General features: G+C 41.0%; 3 protein-coding genes and 1 long non-coding RNA gene across 5 annotated transcripts in view; 3 read left to right on the top strand and 1 right to left on the bottom strand.

Moving 5' to 3' along the window:
* Positions 1-27,710, top strand: part of smap2 (small ArfGAP2) — a 248,994-nt gene that overhangs the window by 128,664 nt on the left and 92,620 nt on the right. The gene's annotated exons all lie outside the window — the stretch shown is intronic.
* LOC311061540 (gasdermin-E-like) overlaps positions 1-27,710 on the bottom strand; it is a 61,149-nt gene that overhangs the window by 673 nt on the left and 32,766 nt on the right. The gene's annotated exons all lie outside the window — the stretch shown is intronic.
* LOC311061548 overlaps positions 1-27,710 on the top strand; it is a 197,056-nt gene that overhangs the window by 155,340 nt on the left and 14,006 nt on the right. The gene's annotated exons all lie outside the window — the stretch shown is intronic.
* On the top strand, positions 164-27,003 carry LOC311061546 (gasdermin-E-like). 2 transcript variants are annotated; one of them, XM_084080204.1, is made up of 11 exons: positions 164-395; positions 16,655-16,786; positions 19,101-19,335; positions 21,132-21,327; positions 21,667-21,823; positions 22,586-22,706; positions 23,202-23,273; positions 23,377-23,492; positions 23,735-23,924; positions 24,197-24,267; positions 24,393-27,003. In XM_084080204.1, the coding sequence occupies exons 3-11, from the start codon at positions 19,122-19,124 to the stop codon at positions 24,639-24,641; spliced, it is 1,386 nt and encodes a 461-aa protein (XP_083936330.1). In that variant the 5' UTR covers positions 164-395; positions 16,655-16,786; positions 19,101-19,121; the 3' UTR covers positions 24,642-27,003. The 2 variants fall into 2 exon arrangements, with proteins under 2 accessions (XP_083936330.1, XP_083936329.1); XM_084080203.1 differs by lacking the exon at positions 164-395 and having other exon boundaries at positions 16,354-16,786.

Raw genomic sequence — 27,710 nt, 5'->3', positions numbered from 1 at the left:
CATTTCTGGTGTGTGTGGGGACTTGCCAATGGAAATCCATCATAATGTAGCACTGGCCCTTTAAGGAAAGTGCATAAAGAGGGGTGGCCAGGTTTGTGGCCTCATGTCTAGCCAGAAGCCTGGTTTGAGTGTTTGTGAGAGAGACCTGGAGGCATGAGGGGTACGGACTAATTCTCGGTAAGACAATCTGAAACAAATGACAAGGTTTTTATAACTCATGGTAACAATAGTATATGTATAAGAGTTTAGATAGGCTGACAAATTAGGCCTGTTGTTATATATTATACTAATATATATCTGTACTTCCAGAAGCCTCCAGGTCCTTTGAGTAGCAGTACTCTGTGGCTGTGCAGGCCTTTATCAATTGGAGCCATGAGCATACATTGACTATTTGGGTATGTTTGTTATTTTTCTGTATTTTGTCATCTTGCTATAGGAGCCTAATGAATTGATGAATTGTTGGAGGGTTGGTCTGTTTTATTATTTGATTTTTGTAGGAGCTGAACTAACATCACTGTTTTTCCCACCGTGCCATATATATATACACTATTTAGACTGAGTGCAATAGGGTTGACTGAGGACAGAGCTATACTGGGCCATTAAGTAGCATTGCATGATTTTGACTTTGGTTTTGCTTATTTGTAGTTTGTTTTGATTTGCTTATTTGCTGATTTGCTTTTGGTTACTTATTTACTTTATTTTCTTTTGGTTTTGCATTATTTTGATTTGTTTAATTTCTGTATATTTAGTTTAGAGGCCCGAAGCCCTTACCCTTATTGCCCCTTTGCTTCTTGAATTTAGTCCCTTTTGCAGAACTCTAATACTAACCACTTTATTCCTTTCTGTATTTTAACCTGACCTATTTTTATACCAACTGTTGAATAAACTTGACACATTTGATACATCAGCCTCTGGTTCTGTTAATTCTGAACCCGTACCTTCCTGGGGAACCTTACCTTGTTCAGTCCTCTCTCTCTCTCTCTCTCTCTCTATATATATATATATATATATATATATATATATATATATATATATATATATATATATATATATATATATATATATATATATATATATATATATATATATATATATATATATATATATATATATATATATATATATATATATATATATATATATATATATATATATATATATATATATATATACACACAGTATATGGTTAATGTGTTTAAAGGATCCCTCACTCCTATATGTGTGGGTGGCGTAGTCATTGCTTTATATCCCCCTGCTACAATAATAAAACTTTCTGGGTCAGTGGGTCACCACTTCCCTGTAACTGCTGCAAACGTCTCAATTTTCCATCTGGTGGATTATTTTACATTTAGGTCAAAATGTGTATTTAAGACGTGAGGTGGGGGGCTCAGAGTGTTCCCACAAATGAAAGTATAGGCTTCAACTCCATAAAACCAAACTCTGGGCTGCGAAGCTTGGGATATGCGCGCAACGGCTATAACGATGGATCATGGATTGCGGAAAAACAGGACAACAAAACATAGTCATATGCTTAGATACTATCAAACTTTTTAGCCCATGATGCAAACCCTACATCCCGACCTTGTATTGAACTGTACTTTCGTGTGCTTTTTTTCTGCAAACTTTTTTAAATAATCAATCACGTAGATTAGCCTACGCTCCCCCAAAGCCTGACACTTTATAAAAGACAACATGCTCTATTTACATAGCCGTATGTATTTTTACATTAACTTTACAGGCCTATTAAGCTCTCACATTCAAAAAAGGGGGAGAATAAAAATAAAAAAAAACTGACTGGTTGAAACAAGTGTTTAAATCGCATAAAATGTCACCCTGTGGCCATGTTTATGATGTTTTCTCAATGCAATCTTACGGGAGCGGACGGGGATTGACTGGCCGCAGGCTGACATTTTAAGCGATTTAAACGCTTATTTCAACCCGTCAGTTACATTTTTCTTTGCCGCTAGAAGTTAAAACATCTGAGAGCAGTGCAGAAAACCTTTAATTTTTGGATACGATGTGCGGAAAAGCGTAAGAATCATGCATGGCGGACAATATTCGAAAATGTCCTGCTCAAACAGCAGCGAGCTGCCTGGGACGCCATCTCGGAGCTATACAGCGGAGGGAGAGGTTCCCATTGGAGCTACTTTATTGGATGAATATTCTGTTTAACCTATTTTCTACAATTATGAATTACAAAGACACAAATTAATAAGAATAAACACGAGCAAAAACTTACCCTGATTCAGTCAAAAGGCAACTCAAATAATGTCTGTATGTTGATGAGACAATTCTCACAACACTTAAACAACTCACAACTGTAAACGAGTGCAAAAACAGTGACACTTTAAAATGAAACAAAACAAGTCTGTTAAGGAGAAGCTGAAGGAGTCTGCTGTCAACTGTTCTGTACCTCTGGCTGAAGAGTTTCTTATTCTGTTGATATTGTGTGTGTGTGTGTGTGTGTGTGTGTGTGTGTGTGTGTGTGTGTGTGTGGGTGTGTGTGTTCTGAAATTCTGAGGGATAGAAACATGAGTGTACTTGCCTCCAATTCCTATAGGCAAAACTTCCCAAGGGAGCCGTGTGTGGAATGTGGTTTTCCGCACACTTTGGTTTCAGTAGCCTACTTACTTATCAGTATCACAATGAAAACAAATTTCAAGGTTTTAAAGACGTTTTTTTTTTAAATTAATTCTAATATTCTTTGTGTTTTGGCAATTATTTAGGGGCCCACCAGGGGGCCAAGACCCATAGGTTGGGAATCCCTGTTCTAAACTATCAGAAGAGCTGTTCTTCTTTTCCTCTTCTTTTCCTCTAGATTCACTCATTAGATATACTATTATTGTCCAAGAGACCAAACAATACATGTTTCTACAAAGTCTTCATCAACAGTAACAACACAAACCACAGGGTTTTGCCAGACATTTTTCACAAAAGGGCAGTACCAAAATAAATGAACAGTCTGGGCAACTGGAAAAAGGTCAAATTCATCATGAGTCATACATTTTGGCAAAGTCTTTGATATGTTTTCTCTAAAAATGACACTTCACTAAAGCTGACAATGTAATCTGAAGACATTATTGTCTCCGCCAGGCCGAAAGGCATGGCGAGAGAGTATGTTTTCCACCCCGTCCGTCCGTCCGTGTGTCCGTGTGTGTGTCCGTGTGTCCGTCCGTCCGTCTGTGACCAGCTAATCTCTGCCACCGTTGTCTTGATCGCAGCGAAACTGTGCACACACACTCCCTGGATGCCAATTCAGAACCTTTGCCCCAAATTCTTCTCATGGGCCTTTTATAGCGCCACCAGGAGGCCGATTTGTGCAAAACATATTTTTTGACAGTACTCCTACAGCTTTTGTCCAAAAATCACGCAAATCGGTACACAGTATCTCTATAGTTATTAGACAAAACGGGTCTTTCAGATTTTTCATATTCCATCCTGATTGGCTAAAAATGTCTTCCAAAGTTTGCAGGAGTGCTCCGTTTTGAACAAAATGCCTCAAATCATGAACACAGCATGCAATTAACGTGAAATTTTGCACACACATTCCCATTAGGCCGAGGAAGAACTATCATTTGAACATTTTCAAATCAGCCTCATGGTGGCGCTATAACAGGCCGATTCGTGTTTTTACCTATAATTGCACCATTCTGTGTAAAACTTTGTATGCACACTCCCTAGAGGTCAAGGAAAAACCTTTGACCTGCATTTTTCACATCTGCCTTTTATAGCGCCACCAGGAGGCCGACTTATGTAAAACACATTATTTTATATTACTCCTTCCAATTGTATCCAAATTTCACGCAAATCGGTACACATGATCTCTATAGTCATGTGATCACAACGGATGTGTTTGATTTTTCATATTCCATACTGATTGGCTAAGATTGACATCTAAAGTTTGCATTATTGGCTTGTTTTGAACAAAATTCGGCAAATCATGAACGCATCGTCCGATTGCGGTCAACCTTTGCACGCACCTTCACACTATGTTGAGGAACAAATGCCACCCTTTTAACATTGGCCTGTTATAGCGCCACCAGCAGGTCTAATTTAGCAAAACAAATGTTTTTAACAAAATGCCTCAAATCATCAATGCAGTGTCCGATTGTCGTGCAAGGCCTAAGAAGAAATGGCACCCTTTTCACGTTGGCCTATTATAGCGCCACCAGGAGGCTACAATAGCCTACCTGACCTGGCGGAGACCTGTGCTCCGAGGAGCACTTTTTCTAGTTCAAAAATGAAATCACTGTTTGTCTGTGCAGAGTGACCCAATGGATCAGTAACAGCAGCAGCATGGTTTCTCTCAGTGTTCAGTGGAGCTGAATGAGTTGGATGGTGCAGAGAGAGCTCTGCTGCCACCTAGAGCCACACACTTCAGACCGGACCAGGGGTCAGTGCTCTGCTGCTCCGTCTGTTGTGTCAGTCCCTCCATTTCACTACCATAGAATTATGGGTTTCAATCTCCATTCAGGCCCTGCATGGAGATTTAAACCTCCGTGATTCTGCAGGAGTCTCCTTTATTTCAACCACATCTCCTTAAGGACTCCTTGATTGGTAGCAAACTCCCCAAATTCACCAGAATACAGGAAATTACATTCTGTTAAAAAGGTTTCTGGGGTTAGTACCCCCATAACCCCGGTCCCCGCTTGGGGGGTGTGGTTAGTGTATGCAAACATACAGAGATATTCACTTTTAAGTAATGGTGGTAAGGATTATTAAAGATGGGTATTTTATTGCTTCAGTCATCAAATCAATTTCTGTAGGCCGACTTTTAGCTTTTTAATGGATGAAATTTCAAAATGTATCATTTTTCAATGCTAGTAAAGCAAGCCTGATAAAAGTATCAAACTCCCAAAATTCACCAGAATACAGGAAATTGCATCTACTCTGTTAAAAGGTTTCTGGGGGAGAGCCCCCAGACCACTAATAATAATAATAATAAACTCCTTGATTATCACTGTCGGATGTTGGCAGGCCTGAAATTCAGGGTCATTCTGTCAGGGGTGTAAGATATTTAGGAAATCGTATTATTTTTAATAATTTGCTGCAACAACAGCAGTGCCTGAAGCCTACATTGTTCCAGCATGTCAAGGAATGAGACAATTTGCTGCAACAGCAGAAGTGCCAGAAGCCTACATTGTTCCAGCATGTCAAGGAATGTAACATAAAACAGTCACATTATTTGCTGAAAGAAAGAATTATGATCTTTACCTTGAAGCCTACAAACTGTTGCCGTGGGAACTAATTCCCTATCTAATTCCTTACTAATTCCTGATCCATGTAGCATTGTGGGTCAGGAACCAATAGGATGGCAGGATACAGGCCCAGGCACACAGAGTAGAATAACAGGAACAGACAATTCTACAAATGACTGTCTCAGGGCAGGGCTTGTATGCACGCAAAGTCTAACAGGAAGCAATGAATAAAGTTGAAGCAGGGGCATCCGGGTGGTGCAGGGGTAAAGTTCCTGCCCACCACCACAGAGACTGCATGGCGTTCAAATCCTCCACAGTGAATCCGGCTTGACCGTGCATTCCAATAAACACAATTGGCCGTGTTCATACACGACATTATGCCCTCCCGGTGAAACTCGTACAGTTGAAAAGAAGCAGCGGGCGACGGTTGTCTACAACCTCCCCAAGACCAAACTTTTTTGAAAAAAGATATTGAAAAACTAAACTGAAAAACAGGTAAAGCAGATAACACTGACAAGGATACAGGACAAGGAGACATAGAGGTAGGGAGACAGGAGATACAGAAGTGACGAAAACTACAGTATTGAGCATCACAGTTTTAATTTGCATGTATAATATGCAGATGGAACCCGTCCCAAGCCTTTTCATAGCTATAAATGATGGTGCCAAAAAAACAAAATCGACTCATTGCCGACCGTGACCTTTGACCACCAAATTGCACAATTTGTCAGATATTGAGTTAGTGATGTCTTGTGATTTGATGATGATGCAGTCAATTGAGTCATCATGCATACATACCTGTATAAAAACAGCCCACAATAGTACCAGTTGCTTCATGGTTCAGCTAATAACTCAGTTTTGACCCAAACAAATATGATGGAGCCCTACCTACAACAATTGTGATTTTTCACTCTACTGTTACCTTCTTGTCTAGTTTGTTGTTTTCCGTCCCTTTCTGTTAACCCTCTTAAAAAATCCTATCTTTATCTATTTTAAGTTTACTTTGTTTCCTCTGAGTCAGTCTATACAGTACTTATACTTCTCAGACTTGTACTTATTCTACTTAATTCAAATTTCTTCCACAGTTGGTTGTTTATGGGAGCTTTTGTGAGATCATGATGCCATTCATTCATGTGACACCGCTTAGTCTCTCTCTCTCTCCCCCCCCTTCTGTTTTGCAGATTGTTGGACGAGGGTATGGTCGAGGGGGCTGAGGAACAGAAACAGAGAACAGAGGCCCTCTATTCTCTGTTTCTGTTTGAGGGTATCAATAAACGGTTATTTATTTATCTATCAGGGTGTGTGTGCCTGCGTGCGTGTGTGTGTGCGTGTGTAGAATGTGAGTGTATCTGTCTTTGAGTGAGAAATAAGACCTGGTGTGACTGGATGTGTGTTTGTTTCCATTGAATATGTTTGTCGCAGACACAGTCAGAGGTCAGCTGCCAGTTACAGTAGACTCACATGCTCTACCCAGCCAAATAAAATCAGGCTGTGCCCACATGACCTGGCTCCACAGCAGGGCTCCGAGCCAACTGGGCATTTCTTGAAATTTATCGTCCTGAGACTTAGAATATTTTCCAATTTAGGGCTTCTTGTGATTATCTACATAATTATTTGAAGTGAAAAGTGAACTTCATCAAAATTATTTTTAATATGTAATAAAATATATTTTTTACATGCCAACTGGACGGCAGGATTATTTAAACCACTTCAACCATGGCGTTACTATTTTGGGCATGTCATTACACTGTTACATTACATTGTTTTTAAGATTTAAGATTTTAAGAGTTAATGCAAGGGAACACCAGAGCCATGAATCCCAATGTGGAGCACCATAAACAGGCAGAGGTGACTCGGTTGAGTGGGTGTGACTGTGGAGGAAGAAAGAGGAAGTTGTCAGCATGATCCCACCCCCGCATATGTGGTATCATTGGAAATTGCATCATGATTTACTATTTTTACTCTTATGAGTAAAACATAAATTTAGATGCAAGAAAACAATGTCCAATACACAGGGCACAAATGATATTATGCCGGTTCTCAGGAGGATTATTTTATAACATTTATACAATTAGGTAAATAGCCTACATCTTTTGGAAATCAATTGAAAACACACATTATTGGTGATAAAGGTGCAGACACGGCATGACTGATACAGTATGAGTACCAAACAACAGACAGTAACTGAGTAGGTACATCCGTAGAGAATCTGTCTGCATGGGAATCGGATGGTTGCTGAGTTGACCCGTAGTTTACGTGTCTTACCCCTATCAGCTCCCCACGTGCACTCATCTGAGACATCTGAGAAGCCGAAGTAATTTACCCTCCCGCAAGGGAATACTCCCTTTCAATTAAAGGAAAACCACACATTTTCAACCTAAATCAGATTGTAGCTAAAATACTCAGTCTCCTATTTATTTTGCCCGCAAAATGTTGACACTGTGAAATTATGTCAAATGCGTCATTTGTTAACGACAAGATAACATTAACCAACCAACAGCTGACCAGATGTGGCCAAGAGGTTTGGCCTGTCAACTAGTAATATACTATATATCCTATATTAAATTTGTCTTGTGGTACTTTCACGTTTCAATGTTAACGGGTGCAGACAAGGTCTTACTATGCAGACCTGATCAGCTCAGACGGGTGCGTAGGCAGGGATCAGACGTCAGAATACAATAAAATGACCCGCACACCGTCTTCACAATAAGGACAACTTTATTTAGGCAACGTTTCGGTCAATAGACCTTCTTCAGGCATCGTCAGACTTGAAACTGGATTGGCTGGAAAGCGGCCTGAACATACTGAACAGGAAGTGCAAAGATGACATGTGGATCAGCACCCACACATACCACAGCGAACGGACACTGGCTTAAGCTAAATGGATTTCTCTGTGTTGTGGTGACCTTTTCTTTGGCTTCAAACCAAAGATGTTTAAGGTCAGCTTAAACCAACAAAGGAGGCTTTGCCCTGTGTCAGGGTGCCCCAGACCAAGATCATCTTCTCACTTCTTCTTTCCAGGACAGGGGGGGGGGCATGACTAAGACAGCCTAACATAATAGGCGCTACAAGTGCTTAAAATTGCCCAAACACAGGGTAAGAAATGAAGACTAAATAAGTATGTAAGTAAGTAAGTGAACACCACTGCTCTGCGTCTCCCCGTCATGCCACCCCTGAAATACACCTGATTTTATAACTTACCTGTATGTTCTGCTTCACAAACTCCTCCTTTCTATTCAGTGCTCTTGCTCTCTACTTCTCTCCTTTCACTCTATACCCCTCTCCTCTCTCCTGGAACCCACGGTGGGGCAGAAATGAGACAAGACTTTTTGGAGGTATTTAATCAGATATGCGGGTATTGAGGGCATTGAGGGCAAAGTCGCATTGACATTTTGAAAACAACCCCATTTTTAGTTGTTTAACCCTGTCTTCACCCTGAGCCATCCTAGGCTAGCAAAATGTGTGGGAAAAGGGTGGGTCAGGGGCCCCAGGCCGAGAAGTAGTCGAATCAGTTTGTTTTGGGAGGTTTGAAGCTTAGTCTTTAGTGACATTGAGATGTTAGAGTACCAGGAGGTACAAGCATAGTCAAAGAGAGGTTGAATGAGGGCTCCGGAAAGAGTCCTGATAGCACTTTTGTTGACAAAAGAGGAAATTCGGCCCTGTGGTGTTGAGTGTCCAAGTTAGCTTCATTCAACAGACCTGTTTAAAGTTCTACCTACACAAAAGGCATTTACATTACATTTTGTTTTGTTTGTAGAGAAAATATTGTATAGCATGAGACTTAAATGACACTGCCATAACCCTGGTCAGTCTCTCATATATCTCTGGAGTATAAGTCACCCACAGTTGCTATTCAAATCACTTCAGCTACACAAGCCTGCATTACTTTTGATTAATTGATTTTCTGCATCTGATTTGAAAGTTACCTGCAGAGTGCATGCGGTGCATGCAGACTCTGTGTGTACTACTGTTCCAACTGCATGCATGCAACACGAGACGCCCCTGACTGCAGTGTGCAGTTCGGGGTACTTGAGAAAGTGAGCAAACAGGAAAGGTTGGCCACTATCTGTAGATCTGAGTCCACTCCCTGTCCACACTGCTACAATAGCTTATCTTCAAAACACATGACAACATGCAACGCACGCATGTGTACACACACACACACACACACACACACACACACACACACACACACACACACAGTGCTCAACGCATTCATTTCCCATTCATTCTAAATAATCTTTACTACATGCCTATAGCGCTAAATCCTGATGCCTAGTTCAAACTGTGATGGGCCTAATAGTTCTCTCTTCCTCTCCTTTCTCTCTTTCTTTCTCCCATTCGTGTCTCTAATTGGGTCTAAATTGCTGATGCCTGTCTGTTTCCAGCAGTGTCCATTTTGGGGCCCGTCTGAGGAGGGAGTGGCTTTCTGGCCTCCTCCCCTATTCCCAGCCACCATGCTTTCCCCATGGCTATTTGTGTGAAATTGTTTGTTTGGTTTGTTTGCTTCTTTTTTTGCATCCACCATTATACAATGCATACGTACACTACACTACTGATTACTGACACTGACCTGCTCCACTTCCTGTGGCAGTGAATTCTTTCGTGCTGTGGTGAAAACCACAACGCTTTTTCAGGAAGAGGAAGCCCAAAATCTGCCTCCTGTCAGTGTGATGACGGTTGGTTCTCTGATGAAGTATATTTCACATGTAACATCTAAGATTTGAACCTGGGGCTCCCTTTGACCTGGCCCCTGCCATGCACAGTCCCCACTGAATACATTTTATAGTATTCACTGGTGTTTTTAAAGTAATCAAAAAAGTCAACCGAAGAACAAGATTTTTGTACAGGATCTCCTCTCTGGTCAGTAAGAATACATTGAGGACTTAACAGGAGCACTCATCCAAGATCACTTGAACTATGCATGCACCTCATGGTACCATAGCACCACAGAGGCCTTAAAAACAAGGCTCCAGACATCCCAAAACAAACTGGTAAGGCTACTTCTTGGCCTTATATCTACAACTCATTTAACCCCTGCTCACTTTGCTAGGGTCGGTTGGGGGTAGAGGACAGAGTACAGTAACTTGCAATGAGCCTGGTCTACAAGATACGCTACACCACAATGACACCCATGTACCTATCAAACTACTTCACAAATGTCAATGAAGTCCACAATCACAACACCAGAGGGAGCTCCACTAATCACGTTCAACCCAGATTTGGCTCAAACAAGGGGTTAAATGGAGTGTAAATCCCTACTCTCCTTCAAAACTGCTCTAAAAGAGCACTTACAGGTGCAAGCTGCAATTCGGAACTGGCCCCTATAAAAGTCAAAGCATAGCCCCCCCTATGAGGGGCCGTTTAGGCCAAAAATAATGAAACACTTTCACACACGCTAACGAGACAGTCTTATACTTACTACTGAAATGCTTATACATTCAATTTTGAGACACTTTCACACACGCTGATGAGACACTCTTACATATACTACTGAAATGATATACGTTCAATATTGAAACACTTGCACACTCACTACTGAAACACTCTCACATACATACATACTTTGTAAATCGATGCACGTTCATATATGAAACTTTATACATACTCATCTGAACACTTACGCATACATATGAGAAACACATACACATACATATATACTTCTGTGTCATATACACATGCATATGAAATGCTTGCACGCATACATTTATACATTTATATCTGAAACACTCACACATACACGTATGAAAAGGCTGCATGCATATTGCTGAACACTTGTACATTTACAACTGAATTTCTTGTATATTATTACAAACTAAAATGAAAACTTTAGTTGCATGTGCAAGCCTTTCACATGTATTCATACGAGTAATTTCAGTAGTATGTATAAATAAATTCAATAATATACATACACATAATTTCAGTGATATGTATAAGTGAGTTCGGTATAATGTATAAAAGAGTTTCACATGTATTCATACAAGTGATTTCAGTAGTATGTATAAATGATTTCAATAACATACATACACATAATTTCATTATAATGTATACAAGAGTTTTACATGTATTCATACAAGTGATTTCAGTAGTATGTATAAATGATTTCAATAGTATATATACATAATTTCAATAGCATGTATAGATCATTTCACTATTATGTATACAATAATTTCACATGTACGCATACAAGAAATCTCAGTAGCATACGGAAGTGGTTTCAAGGTGACCCTTGTGACCCCAGTAGTACAGCAGCTTAATGGCAAATTACAAAAGAATCGTTCCCTTTGTGATGCAAGCATGTAATTTGGCACAGATACTCTGTAAGGGCCACTCTTATGGAAAAGGGCGCTCGCCACTAAAAAATCCAAGATGGCGCCCATTCTTTTCAAGATGGCCGCTACCTTAGCAGAGAAGATAGTGATATAATCTTTCAGGTTGTGATACAAGGATGAAATTTGGCACACATACTCTGTAAGGGTCACTCTTATGGAAAAAGGCGCTGGCCGATCAAAAATCCAAGATGGCGACCATTTTTTCCAAGATGGCCACCACCTTAGCGAAGCAGTAGTGATATAATCTTTCAGGTTGTGATACAAGGATGAAATTTGGCACACATACTCTGTAAGGGTCACTCTTATGAAAAAAGGGGCTGGCCACTAAAAATCCAAGATGGCAACCATTTTTGAAGATGGCTGCCACCTTAGTGGAGCATATAGTGATATAATCTTTCAGGTTGTGATACAAGGATGAAATTTGGCACACATACTCTATAAGGGCAACTCCTATGGAAAAAGGGGCTGGCCACAAAAAAATCCAAGATGGCAACCATTTTTTAAGATGGCTGCCACCTTAGCGGAGCAGGTAGTGATATAATCGTTCAGGTGCCTCTGTGGATGGAATCAAAAGGTTTTTTAAAGTCTCTGAGGCATAGTACAGCAGTCAGGTTATCCTTCTTCACCTCCTCTATCAATCTCCTTAGGGCCAAGATCTGGGTTACGTACTTCTCCCCTCCAGAAAGCCATTTTGGTTCTCTCTCAGGTGAGGGTCGATGGCCTGCCGAATCCTGTTTAGTATCATTCTGTTGTACACCTTTGCGGTGATATATGTCAGGCTGATGCCTCTGTAGTTGTCAGGCTTTGAGAGGTCTCCAACTGTAGGCACTGGGATGATGTTGGAGAGAGACCATATTTCAGGCTGGTTGTTGTGCAGTAGAGCAAAACACCAACACACCTAGCACCTAGCCCGATCATTCATCCAGTGCCATTTAAGTCCCATGTGATCTATACACCTTCCGGATAAGTATAGATACAAGTTATGAATAGCCCCGCTTACCCTTGGCTCGGCTCTTCCGTGCTGGCACACCCTGTCAATTCAGGCACGGGTATCTAACTACATCTACTAACTATTACTAGCTAATTGACCAGAGCTGTTAGACAGCATTTGGGACACTGATAAGCTATACTATTACTACAGTATTAGTAAAACTAGCATTTGGGACACTGATAAGCTATACTATTACTACAGTATTAGTAAAACTAGCATTTGGGACACTGATAAGCTATACTATTACTACAGTACTAGTAAAACTAGATTAGCTGACATTGAGTTACACAGCAGTGATGCCACAATTGTGCCCTGGTTGCTCAATGACATTCACTCTATTATAATAAGCTATATACTGTAAGACAGTGGTACAACTCCTGGAAGTCACCTTGACTGGCGGCCATGTTGATTTTTTGGGGTGGTCAGCTCTCCTTTTCATAAGAGTGGACCTTGAAGAGTATTTGTGCCAAGTTTCATCCTTGTATCACAACCTAAAAGATTATATCACTATCTGCTCCGGTAAGGTGGCAGCCATCTTAAAAATGGTTGCCATATTGGATTTTTAAGTGGCCAGCGTCTTTTTCCATAAGAGTGGCCCTTACAAAGTATGTGTAACAAATTTTATCCTTGTATCGCAACCTGAAAGATTATATCACTATCTGCTCTGCTAAGGTGGCAGCCATCTTAAAAAATGGTTGCCATCTTGGATTTTTAGTGGCCAGCCCCTTTTTCCATAAGAGTGGCCCTTACAGAGTATGTGTGCCAAATGTCATCCTTGTATCACAACCTGAAAGATTATATCACTACTGCTCCGCTAAGGTGGCAGCCATCTTAAAAAATGGTTGCCATCCTGGATTTTTGATCAGCCACTGCTTTTTTTCCATAAGAGTGGCCCTTACAAAGTATTTGTGCCAAATTTCATTCTTGTATCACAACCTGAAAGATTATATCACTATCTGCTCAGCTAAAGTGTCATGAAAAAAATGGTCGCCATCTTGGATTTTTGAGTGGCCAGCGCCTTTTTCCATAAGAGTGGCTCTTATAGAGTATGTGTGCCAAATTTCATCCTTGTATCATAACCTGAAAGATTATATCACTACCTGCTCCGCTAAGCTGGTGGCCATCTTGAAAAAAATCGTCGCCATCTTGGATTTTTGATCGGCCAGTTACTTTTTCCATAAGAGTGACCCTTACAAAGTATGTTTGCCAAATTTCATCCTTGTATCACAACCTGAAAGATTATATCACTATCTTCTCTGCTAAGGTAGCGGCCATCTTGAAAAGAATGGGCGCCATCTTGGATTTTTTAGTGGCGAGCGCCCTTTTCCATAAGAGTGGCCCTTACAGAGTATCTGTGCCAAATTACATGCTTGCATCACAAAGGGAACGATTCTTTTGTAATTTGCCATTAAGCTGCTGTACTACTGGGGTCACAAGGGTCACCTTGAAACCACTTCCGTATGCTACTGAGATTTCTTGTATGCGTACATGTGAAATTATTGTATACATAATAGTGAAATGATCTATACATGCTATTGAAATTATGTATATATACTATTGAAATCATTTATACATACTACTGAAATCACTTGTATGAATACATGTAAAACTCTTGTATACATTATAATGAAATTATGTGTATGTATGTTATTGAAATCATTTATACATACTACTGAAATCACTTGTATGAATACATGTGAAACTCTTTTATACATTATACCGAACTCACTTATACATATCACTGAAATTATGTGTATGTATATTATTGAATTTATTTATACATACTACTGAAATTACTCGTATGAATACATGTGAAAGGCTTGCACATGCAACTAAAGTTTTCATTTTAGTTTGTAATAATATACAAGAAATTCAGTTGTAAATGTACAAGTGTTCAGCAATATGCATGCAGCCTTTTCATATGTGTATGTGTGAGTGTTTCAGATATAAATGTATAAATGTTTAACTTGTATGTGTGCAAGCATTTCATATGCATGTGTATATGACACAGAAGTATATATGTATGTGTATTTGTTTCTCATATGTATGCGTAAGTGTTCAGATGAGTATGTATAAAGTTTCATATATGAACGCGCATCGATTTACAAAGTATGTATGTATGTGAGAGTGTTTCAGTAGTGAGTGTGCAAGTGTTTCAATATTGAACGTATATCATTTCAGTAGTATATGTAAGAGTGTCTCATCAGCGTGTGTGAAAGTGTCTCAAAATTGAATGTATAAGCATTTCAGTAGTAAGTATAAGACTGTCTCGTTAGCGTGTGTGAAAGTGTTTCATTATTTTTGGCCTAAACGGCCCCTCATACCCCCCCCTGTTTACAGTACATATTTCTGTTTTATGATGTTTTGCATATAGTGTATATTTGTCTGTCATTAAATGTTTTGATGACTTGAGTACAAAGGACCCCAATGGAAACAAGCCAGAGGCTTTCATGGGTTTAAAATCCTCTTAGCAGACCTTGTATTGAACTGTACTTTCCTGTGCTTTTTTTTGTTGTTGCAAACTGCTAATAAAGTATTCAATCAATCAATCAATCAAACAGGGCTACTCCCCTTTTTCACCTTTCCCCACCAGGTAGCCTGAGAGTTAGGGGGGGCCTGAGGTTCAGGAGGATAATGGCACCATTGTTACACCCAGGATTTTAATCCATGTCTCCCACTTGTGAGACCACACTCCTAACGCTCATCCAAGGTCATCCAGCACTACACATTTAAATTACCCCACTTTCAGTGGCACGAGTGAACACTCACGCAGGCAAGCACCACACACACACACACACACACACACACACACACACACACACACACACACACACACACACACACACACACACACACACACACACACACACACACACACACACACACACACACACACACACACACACACACACACACACACACACCCTGTTTAATCCCATTTCAGAGTGACTAATGCCATTGTGGCCACTAGGCCCTACTGTCATTACAAAATGAGAGAATATATCCTACCTTAGCCTAACTGTCTGCATTTCATTAATGGCAATGGCATATATATATTTATAATCATGTCATTGCCATTACATTAACCATGAACTCAACAACTAGCCTATAAATCAGGCCATATTATCACCTAGAAGTTCAGAACACGCATGCACGCACTGACGCACGCAAGGTAGGCTACTCATATGCAGTGGTGGAAAAATAGGCCTACTCAAAAATGTTTACTTAAGTAAAACTATCAATACCGCAATGTAGAAATACTCTCTTACAAGTAAAAGTCCAGAATTAAATATTTACTTGAGTAAAAGTACAAAGGTAGGCCTATTGGTATCAAAATGTAGCCTACTTAAACCAAAAGTAGTACTCCTCATTATGCAGAATGTCCCGTTTCACAAAATGTATAAAATGTATGCTGCAAATCCTTTGAAAATAGCAGATCTGCAAGCTCAAGGTCAGAGCTTGTAGATCGGCTATTTTCAAATGGCCGAAATGTATATAGGGTTGAAGTGGTTAATGTATGTTTTGTAATAATAATCAAAATCTACAAAGTAACTATATAGTAACTAAAGTTTTCAAATAACTGTAGGCTGGCTAGTGGAGTAAAAGTAGGCTACAATATTAGCCTCTGATCATGTAGTGGAGTAGAAGTAAAAGTAGCCTACTGGAAAATGGAAATACTCCAGTAAAGTAAAAAATACCTCAAAATTGTACTTAAGTACAGGACTTGAGTAAATGTACTTAGTTACTTTACACCACCGCTCATATGATAGTAATTAATGACAGAAGGCGGGGCAGAAGACCCTTTTGTCCGTCTGCTGCTGTCTGTGGAAGAATTGCGCAGTTTTTAGAAGAGTTTTACAGGCAAACTCCCACTCTTAGTTTAGGAGACTTCTCTCCTAAACATTCATATCGAATTAACGGATTAAAACGGGGAGGGCCTAACTGCCCTGTTTCTAGATCTGAAAGTAGGCTACTTTCGTTTGAGGGGAGTTTCTAGATTTAGAAGCGCGACTCAAGCTCGTTTCTCCGTTTACAGTCGTGACTCGTGAGCAGCTATAACGGTATTTTCTTCAAATGACTTCCATTGTGCCGTGTGAGAAATAAGGATTTTCACGTTTCTTTTGTTATAACAGCGCTGGAATAGGCGTCTCCATAGTCCATCCCTCATCATCCTCATCAGGCCTTTGACATTCCATACGACTGAGCGGACCGTTATTTTGGAAACCCTTCGACTCTCAAAAGTTTCTATACTAAGTCAGGCCGGGGTAAGTTTATCATTCCTCTTCATCCTTCCTTTAGTTTATTCGGGTCTCGATCATTTATGCTTCGGGATAGTTCATGAGATATAGAAAATACTAGGTTAAGTGAAAGTCTTAAGCGTCAGTAGAAAAGCTGACAAACAATGCCTGCCGGGCAGACTGGCAGTGTTTGCCTGGGATCAACCTACGTTTTTGGACACACCGACTTATTTTTGTATCCCAAAGGTGAAATTAGCCTTCATGATTTTGGGGGATAAACAATTACCTCAAGAACAGCTAGACTTAGTTTAATATCACTTATATGCCGATATCTCATTTGGCTGACCAGTTGAAACTTTTAAACCCATTTATCATGCTTTTTAGGGCACTCCCATTTTCCCCAATAATTAATAATCCCTGTCACGTTTTTTTGATACAGCATGGGCTGTTTGTTTTGATGGCGACATTTGATTAGGCGAGATGAGACCACACACACACACACACACACACACACACACACACACACACACACACACACACACACACACACACACACACACACACACACACACACACACACACACACACACATGCACACTCACAGCACATGCACACATTTGAATGATTTTATTTGGATCTGCACAAAATGAAACATCGCCTTCTCCAGATAGACAGACTGCCCATAATAGCTGAGACAGAACAGTATTTAGCCAACTTTTTTGCATTTGTCTTTTGCAATCCTCCTAATTGCAGACCAGATCCACCAGACGATCATGTCTGGCAATGTACAGTCCTTTATAGTGGCTGCAGCCATTTAAGATGTGTGCGACTGTCTCTTTGTCATGTGGTAGGCCTACTGGGTGTAGAATACATGCAGTGTGGGTCATGTTCTGATGGGTACCAGGTTGCCTAGTTAAACTTGGTTGGCAGCACTTGTAAACAAGCTTTAATGGTGAAAATAAGAATGTCCTCATCAATAGTATTATTTGAGAGGACAGAATGGGACAGTGAGTGGTTTGCAAAGGGAAGAAATGCCAGTTTTCCCTGCAGCTTCAGACTGGTCCAGTGCTGTGCACTGTGAGATCTGCTGGCGTAGCCAGTGTCACGCTGGAGGGCACACGCACGCACGCACGCACGCACGCACGCACGCACGCACGCACGCACGCACGCACGCACGCACACACACACACACACACACACACACACACACACACACACACACACACACACACACACACACACACACTACACACACTACAGACCTCCAAACCAAGTTTCCATTGGGTTAATTTAATACAATTGACGTTGGCCCATCCTCCTAAACTCCACCATAGCAGGAGCAGATCCTTATATATACCCCAACCCCAACATGTATATTTTCCTATCTTCTAAAAATCGTAAGATCTTTCTTTGTAATTTGCCATCCTTGCAGTATAGCCATTGTACACAGTAATACGAAACCACAAACAGAGGAATATCTCAATGACATGACATCGGTGATGTGATGTAGAAGTTTGCATTGGTTATGGAAGTGGTGGGGAGTCCCCTCTGAGTCCCCACTGTAAGAAAGGAACGAGGGAACTTTGTAAGAAATGTTAAATGTAAAGAAATAATATATCTCTCCCTCATTTCTTCTTTCTCTGTTCATCTCTCTCTCTCTTTCTCTCCATCACTCTCCTCTTTCTCTTGTCCACACTGTCCAACATACGTTGACCCCCTGCTTCCTTCCTTCATTTCAAATGCCAATATGGATAGGTCAGAATTGGGCTTCTATTCTCTCTTCTATTCCTTCTCTTATCTTCACCAATGACTCACATCCTTCTTTCACCTGATTGCTTTAAATATTTAAGCTATGAAAACTGAGCTGCCTGAAGTTGGAGGTGTGAAGTGTGTGTGTGTGTGTGAAGTGTGTGTGTGTGTGTGTGTGTGTGTGTGTGTGTGTGTGTGTGTGTGTGTGTGTGTGTGTGTGTGTGTGTGTGTGTGTGTGTGTGTGTGTGTGTGTGTGTGTGTGCGCGCGCACGCTTGTGTGTGTGTGAGTGTGTGTGTGTGCACGCGCACGCTTGTGTGTGTGTGTGTGTGCCTGTGTGCGTGTGTGTGTGTGTGTGTGTGTGTATGTGTGTGTTAACCACTTCCTTTATATGTGTGTCACCTCATTCTAGAAGAGATGAGTTACGCACACGTATCAAGCGTAACATGCAACTAGACATGCACCGCACGCACGCACGCACGCACGCACGCACGCACGCACGCACGCACGCTGTTTCTATCTTGCAAGGTACCGAACAAGATCAAGGTGAATTTCACAGCTACTCAAATCATTCTCTTATATCCATCCATACAGCTCCCTCACCTGACTGCAACGATGTCGATGTTTTCCAAGGCGACTGCCAACATCGTCCAACAGATCGACCCAAACGGCAGTCTCATCCACGTCTCCCGTATCAACGACTCGCATAAGCTGGTTCTCATGCGGCTCGTCGTCAAGCAGAAACCAACATTCTTCTGGCAGAAGCCCAAGTACCTGCCAACCAACTTCACCCTCAGTGACCTACTGCAGGGTGAAGCACTAAGTTCAGGTATGTCCTACATGGAGATGTACTGTACTTGCAGGGGTCATCAACATGTCACGTACACGGACAAATGTGTCCGTGGCTAGACTTATCTATGTCTGTGGTCCATTTTTTTTAGCAGGAAAATATCAAAAAACTGATGTGTTCAGAAGGATCTATTTGCTACAAAAGCAAAGGAGGGCAGAAACGTTTTCAACAAGTAAAGCTTGTCGAAATATTTCTCTGTTGAAAGGGTTTAAAAAAATATCCAAAAATATTATAAATATTATGTATAACTATAATAACGCATGAAACTAGTTGTGACACTGCATTCCTTTAAATCCTGTCATGCCCTTTATCATTATCTAATCACTCATCATGTACATACAGGTACATGATGGTTTTGACTCCAATCTTTCATGCAAGGTCTTTCTCATCATGATAGAAGATGTCTCATCAAGATGTCGCTGTAATGGAAACCTCAACTATCAACCTACCAAACCAAAACATTTTGTTTTGGTTTGGTAAGGTAGAACTTGATCTGCTCCTGACCTCAAGTAACACTGTCAGCAAGCCAGCAATCTCCATAATAACCATATGACACGCACCCACTCACCTCTGCACCTAAATGGCCCTTTGCTCATGTAAAGTGCGATGGAAGCACTAACTTTGCTGATATGACCCACTTAACGAAATCCCAAATACGGAATCGACTTTCACCATGCCACATTTAATGCCTGTCTTAGCCACCTGGCAGTCTTAAGGTTTTCTTCAGAATAGGTAACGTCTTTAACACCTGGCATCCCCATTTTGGGCATGTCATTAATTATAGGCTAAAGTAAATAAATAAATAATTAGAACAATTTCTGAAATCTTTTGAAAATACCGGATCTACAAGCTCTCAACATGTCATGATGTAATGTGTTGTGAGCTTGTAGATTGGCTTTTAAAAAACAACTTATATTTCTTTCCGGTTAATTCAGAAATACTATCATTGTAAAATGTGTAGCACATTGACATACACAGTGTGGCATATTAGGAGTTCATTATGTATTTCTGGTAAAATTATTGATCACTTGTTATTTTGTATGTCTGTGGCAAAAATGATATATTGATGAAAATGTCCATCACAAGCTGGTATGGTGATGACCCCTGTGTACTTGTGAAGGCATTCCCAAAATGATGAGGTACAGTGTTGTACTGTAAATCTGTGTTCTAAAAAATATTATTAGCTCCATATTTTATAAAGTATATGATTTCATCACCTATTAATTACAAAAAATACTGAATTACTTAGTAGATAGTAGACTGACAGGGAATGGGGAGAGATAGATGGGGAGTGACACGCAGCAAAGGTCGTCGGGATTGGGACACACTGTCATGCTGGCTGGCATTGCAGCCTAGGGTGCCTGGACCGCCATGCTGCGGCCCAGGCCGACTTTGACATTATTAAATTGCTTTAATGCAGGCACATGCACACAAAGGAGCCAACCAGTGCTTGAGCACCTGCCTGATTGCCTTCTTCTAAATTCAGTTTGTTTTCCTTTCACTTTGTTATAGATTTTTTTTATGTAAACTTGTTTTTTCTTTCTTTGCGTTTCTTTGCGTTTCTTTGCGTGTGTGTGTGTGTGTGTGTGTGTGTGTGTGTGTGTGTGTGTGTATGAGTGTGAGTGTGAGTGTGTGTGTGTGTGTGTGTGTGTGTGTGTGTGTGTGTGTGTGTGTGTGTGTGTGTGTGTGTGTGTGTGTGTGTGTGTGTGTGTGTGTGTGTGTGTGTGTGTGCGTGCGTGCGTGCGTGTGTGTGTTGGGTGTTGGGTGTGGGGCAGAATTTCTGCCCGATACAGACTTACTGTCCTACCAGGGGAAATCCGGGAACATTTTCGGTGGGACCATGGGTGCCTCTGCTGGCGTAGCCAGTGTCACACTGGAGGGCCAGGGCTCTAACAAGATCCAAACACCTATCGGCAAGCTCAAGAAAGAGGAAGTGGATGTAAAGAAGCTGATGTGTGATACCAACGACAGGTTGGAGACATACAGTATATTCATATTGACATAGTCAACTGAGAATTCCTTTAGTCTGTCCTCCACACACCACACAAGCACGCACGCAAACCCCCCCCCCCCACACACACACACACGCACGCACGCACGCACGCACGCACGCACGCACGCACGCACGCACGCACGCACGCACGCACGCACGCACGCACGCACGCACGCACGCACGCACGCACACACACACACACACACACACACACACACACACACACACACACACACACACACACACACACACACACACACACACACACACAACACACACACTACTGTACATCTCATCATGTCATATCTTTGTGCCAGGAGGGTGTACATGCAACATGTGCTGGTGAAGCAGCTGAAGAAGTGTGGACATATTCTGGCCTTACTGACGGAGAGAATCATCACCACCAGTACCTGCACCATCTCTGAACAGCACAGCTCTAAAGGGCTGCTGGGAATGATGGCAAACACTGCGCCGGTGAGCACGATAGATAGATACCTTTATTATCCCGCGGGGGAAATTCAGTCGCCCCGAGGCGGCACAGCAGTTTAAGGTTACAGAGTTACAGGCAAAGAGAAAAATAAAAAGTACTGTTGTGTACAGCAATACAAGGCAAAAAGAAAAACAATACAGAGCAACGGAAGTAAAACTAATAAAGTGTCCATTATAGTCAGTGCTTCATAAGTTCCTTGTTTAGTTCAGTTTAGTTTATTTCGATCCACATCAACAGTTACACAAAACGTACCACATTATAATCCAATAATTCATATTGTTTGATCGAAAAGGCATAGGCTGAAGCTCAAAGCTTATTTATGCCTATCCTTCCTACATGTTGATTTAACTTGGTTACATCATTTATAAAGTTCATATTGAATGAACACTCAAAATATTTCGTAATTACATTCAAGACTATTCCCGTTGTTCGTAGTAACCGAACACTCGAAAATATACAATATATATATATGTGTATAAGAACTTCATTCTTATACACATATATACACCCGAATGCGTGCATATACCCATATACACACATTCTATTATACATACCGTTATAAACAAACGCCAACATGATAGTGATGGTGGTTGTTTTGATTGTGCCGAAATGTTCAGTGTGTGTGTGTGTGTGTGTGTGTGTGTGTGTGTGTGTGTGTGTGTGTGTGTGTGTGTGTGTGTGTGTGTGTGTGTGTGTGTGTGTGTGGTGTGTGTGTTTGTGTTTTGGCTGTGGGTGTTTGTTCTCAGGCGTGTATGAAGAGCAACGCCAATGTTCAGAGGGACAAAGATGTCTCCATGGAGATTCCTCCTCGCACGGTAATCGCCTACAGGCTTGTGGAACTGGACATTGAGAAAAATGGTTTCTTTGGTAAGTAATGAGTGTGTGTGTGTGTGTGTGTGTGTGTGTGTGTGTGTGTGTGTGTGTGTGTGTGTGTGTGTGTGTGTGTGTGTGTCTGTCTGTCTGTCTGTCTGTCTGTCTGTCTGGCTGGCTGGCTGGCTGGCTGGCTGGCTGGCTGGCTGGCTGGCTGGCTGGCTGGCTGGCTGGCTGGCTGGCTGGCTGGCTGGCTGGCTGGCTGGCTGGCTGTCTGTGTCACCTGTGATGATGTTGCATATCGAAATATGTCACAGCAGATGTGCTATCTTCGGCATGGAAGACAATCGTACGATGAAGTATAAATCAGACTTTTGGCCTGGTACTATATATGTATATGTAGAGTGTCCTTTCATTCATTCTAATTCTCGTTTTTATTTTTTTCTATCTGTCGATGTGTTCATGTCTGTGCATGTGCGTGCTTCTGTGTGCCTGTTGTGTGTTTGTATGTTGCTGTGTGTCTATGTGTGCATTTGTGTGACTTTTCCTCAGAGCTATGCCTGTATGGTACCCATGGAGACATTCAGTCGGATTCGATGATGTTGGATGATGGATTGGTTCCCGGTGCGTTTCTATTTACTCAATAATATATTTGCGTAATTGTACTGTACTGTTTGCAATTTGTTAACAAAGTATTCAATCAAAATATGCATTTTTTTATCGACAGAGTTAGAGAACCTGTCCCCGCTGAAAGAGCTTCCCTGGTTGACTCGTTCTGCTCTGTTCCAGAGGTTCTGTGAAGTGATGAAGGACAGAGATGCTCTCTCAGATGTAGAGAACACTGTGAGTGACAAAGTCTCCCCCCCCATCACTGTCATTCACTTTTCAACAGATTTTGTAGTTTCCCTTTTTCATCTTTCATTACTCCCTTATTCGTTTGTACTTTCATCTACCCATCTGTCTGTCTTCTATTTGTCTCTCCACATGTCCATCTGTATTTCCATCAACATCTGTCTATCCTGTCTGTTGTTGTCACTGTCACCTGTCTCTCTGTTAATCTGTCCATCGCTTTCTCTTTCTTTCAGTTGCAGGAGTGGTGCACAGGTGATGCGCCAGTGGAGACTGAACAAAATGCGTCAGTCAGTCACAGCAACTCTGCAAGTGCCATATTGGACCTGCTCAGACCCGACGCAGACAGTCACATGGAGAGTGAAGGACCTGGCACCCCAGGGAGCCCCCTGACCGCTGTTCATCTATTGGTCAGCGCCATGGAAGGTTAGGAGGAAAGAACTACATAAACAGGAAGATTCTATCATCTTATTAAAGTTTTTTTTATTAATCATTTTAGCAGGAGGGGAGATTGTTTGTCAACTCACACAGGTGTTAGTCTTTGGGCTTGTAAGGCTTTGACTAAATACTTAACTTAAGTTTGTTAAAAGCAGCTGACTTCAGCCCTGCTTTGATGCGCATCATTCTGTTTCTATGTGTTTTTTATACTTAAACTTCTGCATAATGTAACCCAACTTCTTTATTGTGTATTTTTGTAGCGTTGCCTGATGAAGCGCTGAGCCTCCTCAGTGAGAGCAGTCCAGATGTTCTGGAGGACTTCAAAGCCCTGGTCAGTCTAACATTGTCTGTCTGTCTGTCTGTCTGTCTGTCTGTCTGTCTGTCTGACTTCTGTCGAAGTTACTGATTGCTGTCTTTGTCTGTCTTTTTGCTTGGTCTGTCATATCCTTCCCACAGTTGAACATGTTAGATCTAAAGGATCAGAAGAAGAGCTGCTCTCCTCTTCCCCTGGAGTCCCTGCCCCTCCCCCTACAGGATGACAAGGCTTTCCATTGGGTGCAACAGCTGCTCATCACCTCCAATGTGAACCTCAGGATAGAGGCAGGACAGCTGTGGGTGGAGACAGGAAGTGAACCAGGACTGCTACCACTGGTCCTGTGTTTCACAGTACAAGGACTGTCTTCTCTGTGTGATCAGCAAAACTAAGGACGTTTTGTGAGTGTATGTGTGCTCACGTACACACTCATGCATGCATTCACGTCTGCATGAGTGTGCCTGCATTCACATGTATGCTGTCTATTTTTTCCTTATAGGTTGTCAAGTATTACATTCACAGGCTGAGCTCTACTCTACACATTAATCATGAATGTGGATCAACTCATATCATGTCTAGGCTTTAATGACAGATCATACATACGCAGCTGTGACATGCTAAGATAACCCGAAGTTCTATCATTGGTCTAGGAAACAGTTAGTGTGAAACCTTACATTTCATATAGCGTCAGGCCAGCTCGGTTGTCTGTGTCTTCTTCGGCGTTGTCACTCTGTGATGGCGTCCTTGTCATTGGTAGGTTAGTTTTATATTGTATATTTACAGTGAACGGTGCTCTAAAGAAACGGTGCACTAACTCAGACACACTTAACAGTTGTGTTATGGGCATCCAAACAGCTTCACACCAACAGTGCATTACTGTCTCATGCATGAAGAAGAAGAATTTCAAGAACAGACTTCAGTTAGTCGATTTCAAACTCCAAAGTAGTAACTCTAAACCTGGCACAAGGAAATACCACTAAGATAACCTGACGCTATACTAGATGCAGAACATTCCATGTGGAATACGCTTGTACGCATGTACCGATATTATTGTTATCGTGAACGAAAATGTCACAACATTATTTTGGGCTTGTGACTGTATCTATGGTATTATTCTTTCTTTTTTTGTTTGACCAGTAGCGGAGCGTCTTCACTCATATCGTTTCGACCCCTTACCTGCCGTCCCTTTCGGCTTACATACTTTATACACATATATACTATATTGAGAGTGATTTGCACGTTGTTGCGCATCGTGTCTTGTGCCATGGATGGCCTATCTACAAGCTCAAAATAACGGCCCTGCTATCGCCGGCTTCAACAGTCCAAACTCGCACACAATGACTGAAACTGTTTCCCCATCGTCTCACTCCACATAATTCTCATGCATACAGTATGGGCACCTGAAAGTAGTCTAAAAGACATGACAATCACGCCTACAGTACTTCCACTCCAACGTCGTATGACCTCAGCTATAATGCCCTACCTACCGCAATACAATATTTTTTGATCTACAGTGAAAGCCATAATTCTTATATTAAGATAAATTGTGTTGTTTTATATTTAATTGATTGGGTATAACAGTGCAGATAACACCATTATTTAATTTGCACATGATATAAATACTTTATCTTAAACTGTCTGTTAAATGCACAGGTTAGATTAGATAGATAATCTGAGATTAAATCACTTTCTTGAATGTAATATTGCAGTACAGTTTGTTCTGTGCTTTTGGTTTAATGTCTCATAAGCTGGAGGTATGGGTCAGAGATGGTATTCAACGTGTATGTTGATAAAAAAAACTATTTAGGAGTTTGGTACTTGACACAGATATCCATTGGTGATTGAAATACACATTGTGACATTGTTGTCAATATACAGTGTGCAATAATCACCCACATATAGTATTAGTTATCATGTTAGTTATATAGTGTAGATTGAATTATCATTGTAAAATGTGTCAACAAATACACAAATATCAGTGTCTATATAATAACTGTTTGTTATTTGCTTTACCAGCCGCTGCTTTATGTTACAGTATGTAGGCTTCAAGGTAAACATTGTGATGTTTGATACTCTTAACTGATTTCAATATACAGTATAATGTCACATTCCTTGACATGACATGGCACAACTGTTATTGCTGCTGCTGCTGTGTGTGTGTGTGTGTGTGTGTGTGTGTGTGTGTGTGTGTGTGTGTGTGTGTGTGTGTGTGTGTGTGTGTGTGTGTGTGTGTGTGTGAGTGTGTGTGTGTGTGTGTGTGTGTGTGTGTGTGCGTGTGCGTGTGTGTGTGTGTGCACACGTGTGCGCGTGCGTTCGTGCGTGTGTAAATCCTAGAATATAAATATGATATCTCTTTCCCATCTCTTAACCCTCTCAATTCATTGTTCATTTTTAAGAAAATGCCAAACAGCGGGAAATCACACTATAAGTGCAAATGAGTGTGGCATATTTGGGGAGCTGTGTCATGTCTCATGAGCCAAAGAATTCAGGGTAAATTTAATTTTGATTGTATGACCTATGGTCTTAGAGTTATAAGCCAACACATACAGTAAGCAGGCTGGTATACTGTAGCGACACCATGAGGCTGATTTGAAAAACTTTGGTTGAGTGTCTTCCTTGGCCTATACTGGCAGTGAATGCGTACAACATTACACTGAGGGATCGGTCCATTGGTTTGCGAGATTAGCTCTGTACAGACATTTATTGTAATGATTTTCTTGGCTGATAGTTTTCAACAGTATTTGGGGGAGGTATATTTGTACTTAACTAGTACAATGTTGAGGTAATTTCACTCTGCATGAGTATTTCCATTTTTGATACTTGATGCTTGATCTACTCCACTACATATGTCAGAGACAAATAATGTACTTTGTACTCCACAAAATTGTACAATATACTTTGTAGATTTAAAATGATATTGCAAAACATACATTAACCAATTAAGCCCTATTTTATACTTTTCAGAATTAAATAACTGATCTACAAGCTCACAACGAATCACGTGAGCTTGTTGATCGGCTAATTTTGAAAAGCTTTTACCTTTTAAAAAAAAAGATTTTCTTTATATAAATAGGCTATTCTGCGTACTTTCACTCAGACGAAGGCCAAAGAGGAAGTTTATGGATGCAGTGAGAGAACATGCAAGTGGCAGAAGTGGAAGACTCAGAATATAGAACCAGATGAGACTTCCGGTGATGTAGGAGAAGGACGTGTGGAAGGAGGCTCTCCCGCGTATTCATTTATATATCACTATTTTTGAACATCACAATGTTAACTAACTAACTTTGGAAGTCAGCTTTTTTAGTAGTAATAGTAGTGAGCAATAGAGCGCAAAAACACAGCGCCAAGGAGGAACCACCACAAACGAGGTCTAACACTGTTTGTAGCAAGTTAGCCGCTATGGCCGCTGACACTGCTGCCGCAGATGGAAACAGATGATCCGCTGTGGAAATAAGCTGAAA

The sequence above is a fragment of the Gymnoscopelus microlampas genome, assembly GCF_963454915.1.
Source record: "Gymnoscopelus microlampas genome assembly, chromosome: 15".
Classification (NCBI taxonomy): domain Eukaryota; kingdom Metazoa; phylum Chordata; class Actinopteri; order Myctophiformes; family Myctophidae; genus Gymnoscopelus; species Gymnoscopelus microlampas.
Note: the sequence above shows the minus strand (reverse complement) of the source record. Positions and strands in the feature narration are given on the sequence as shown.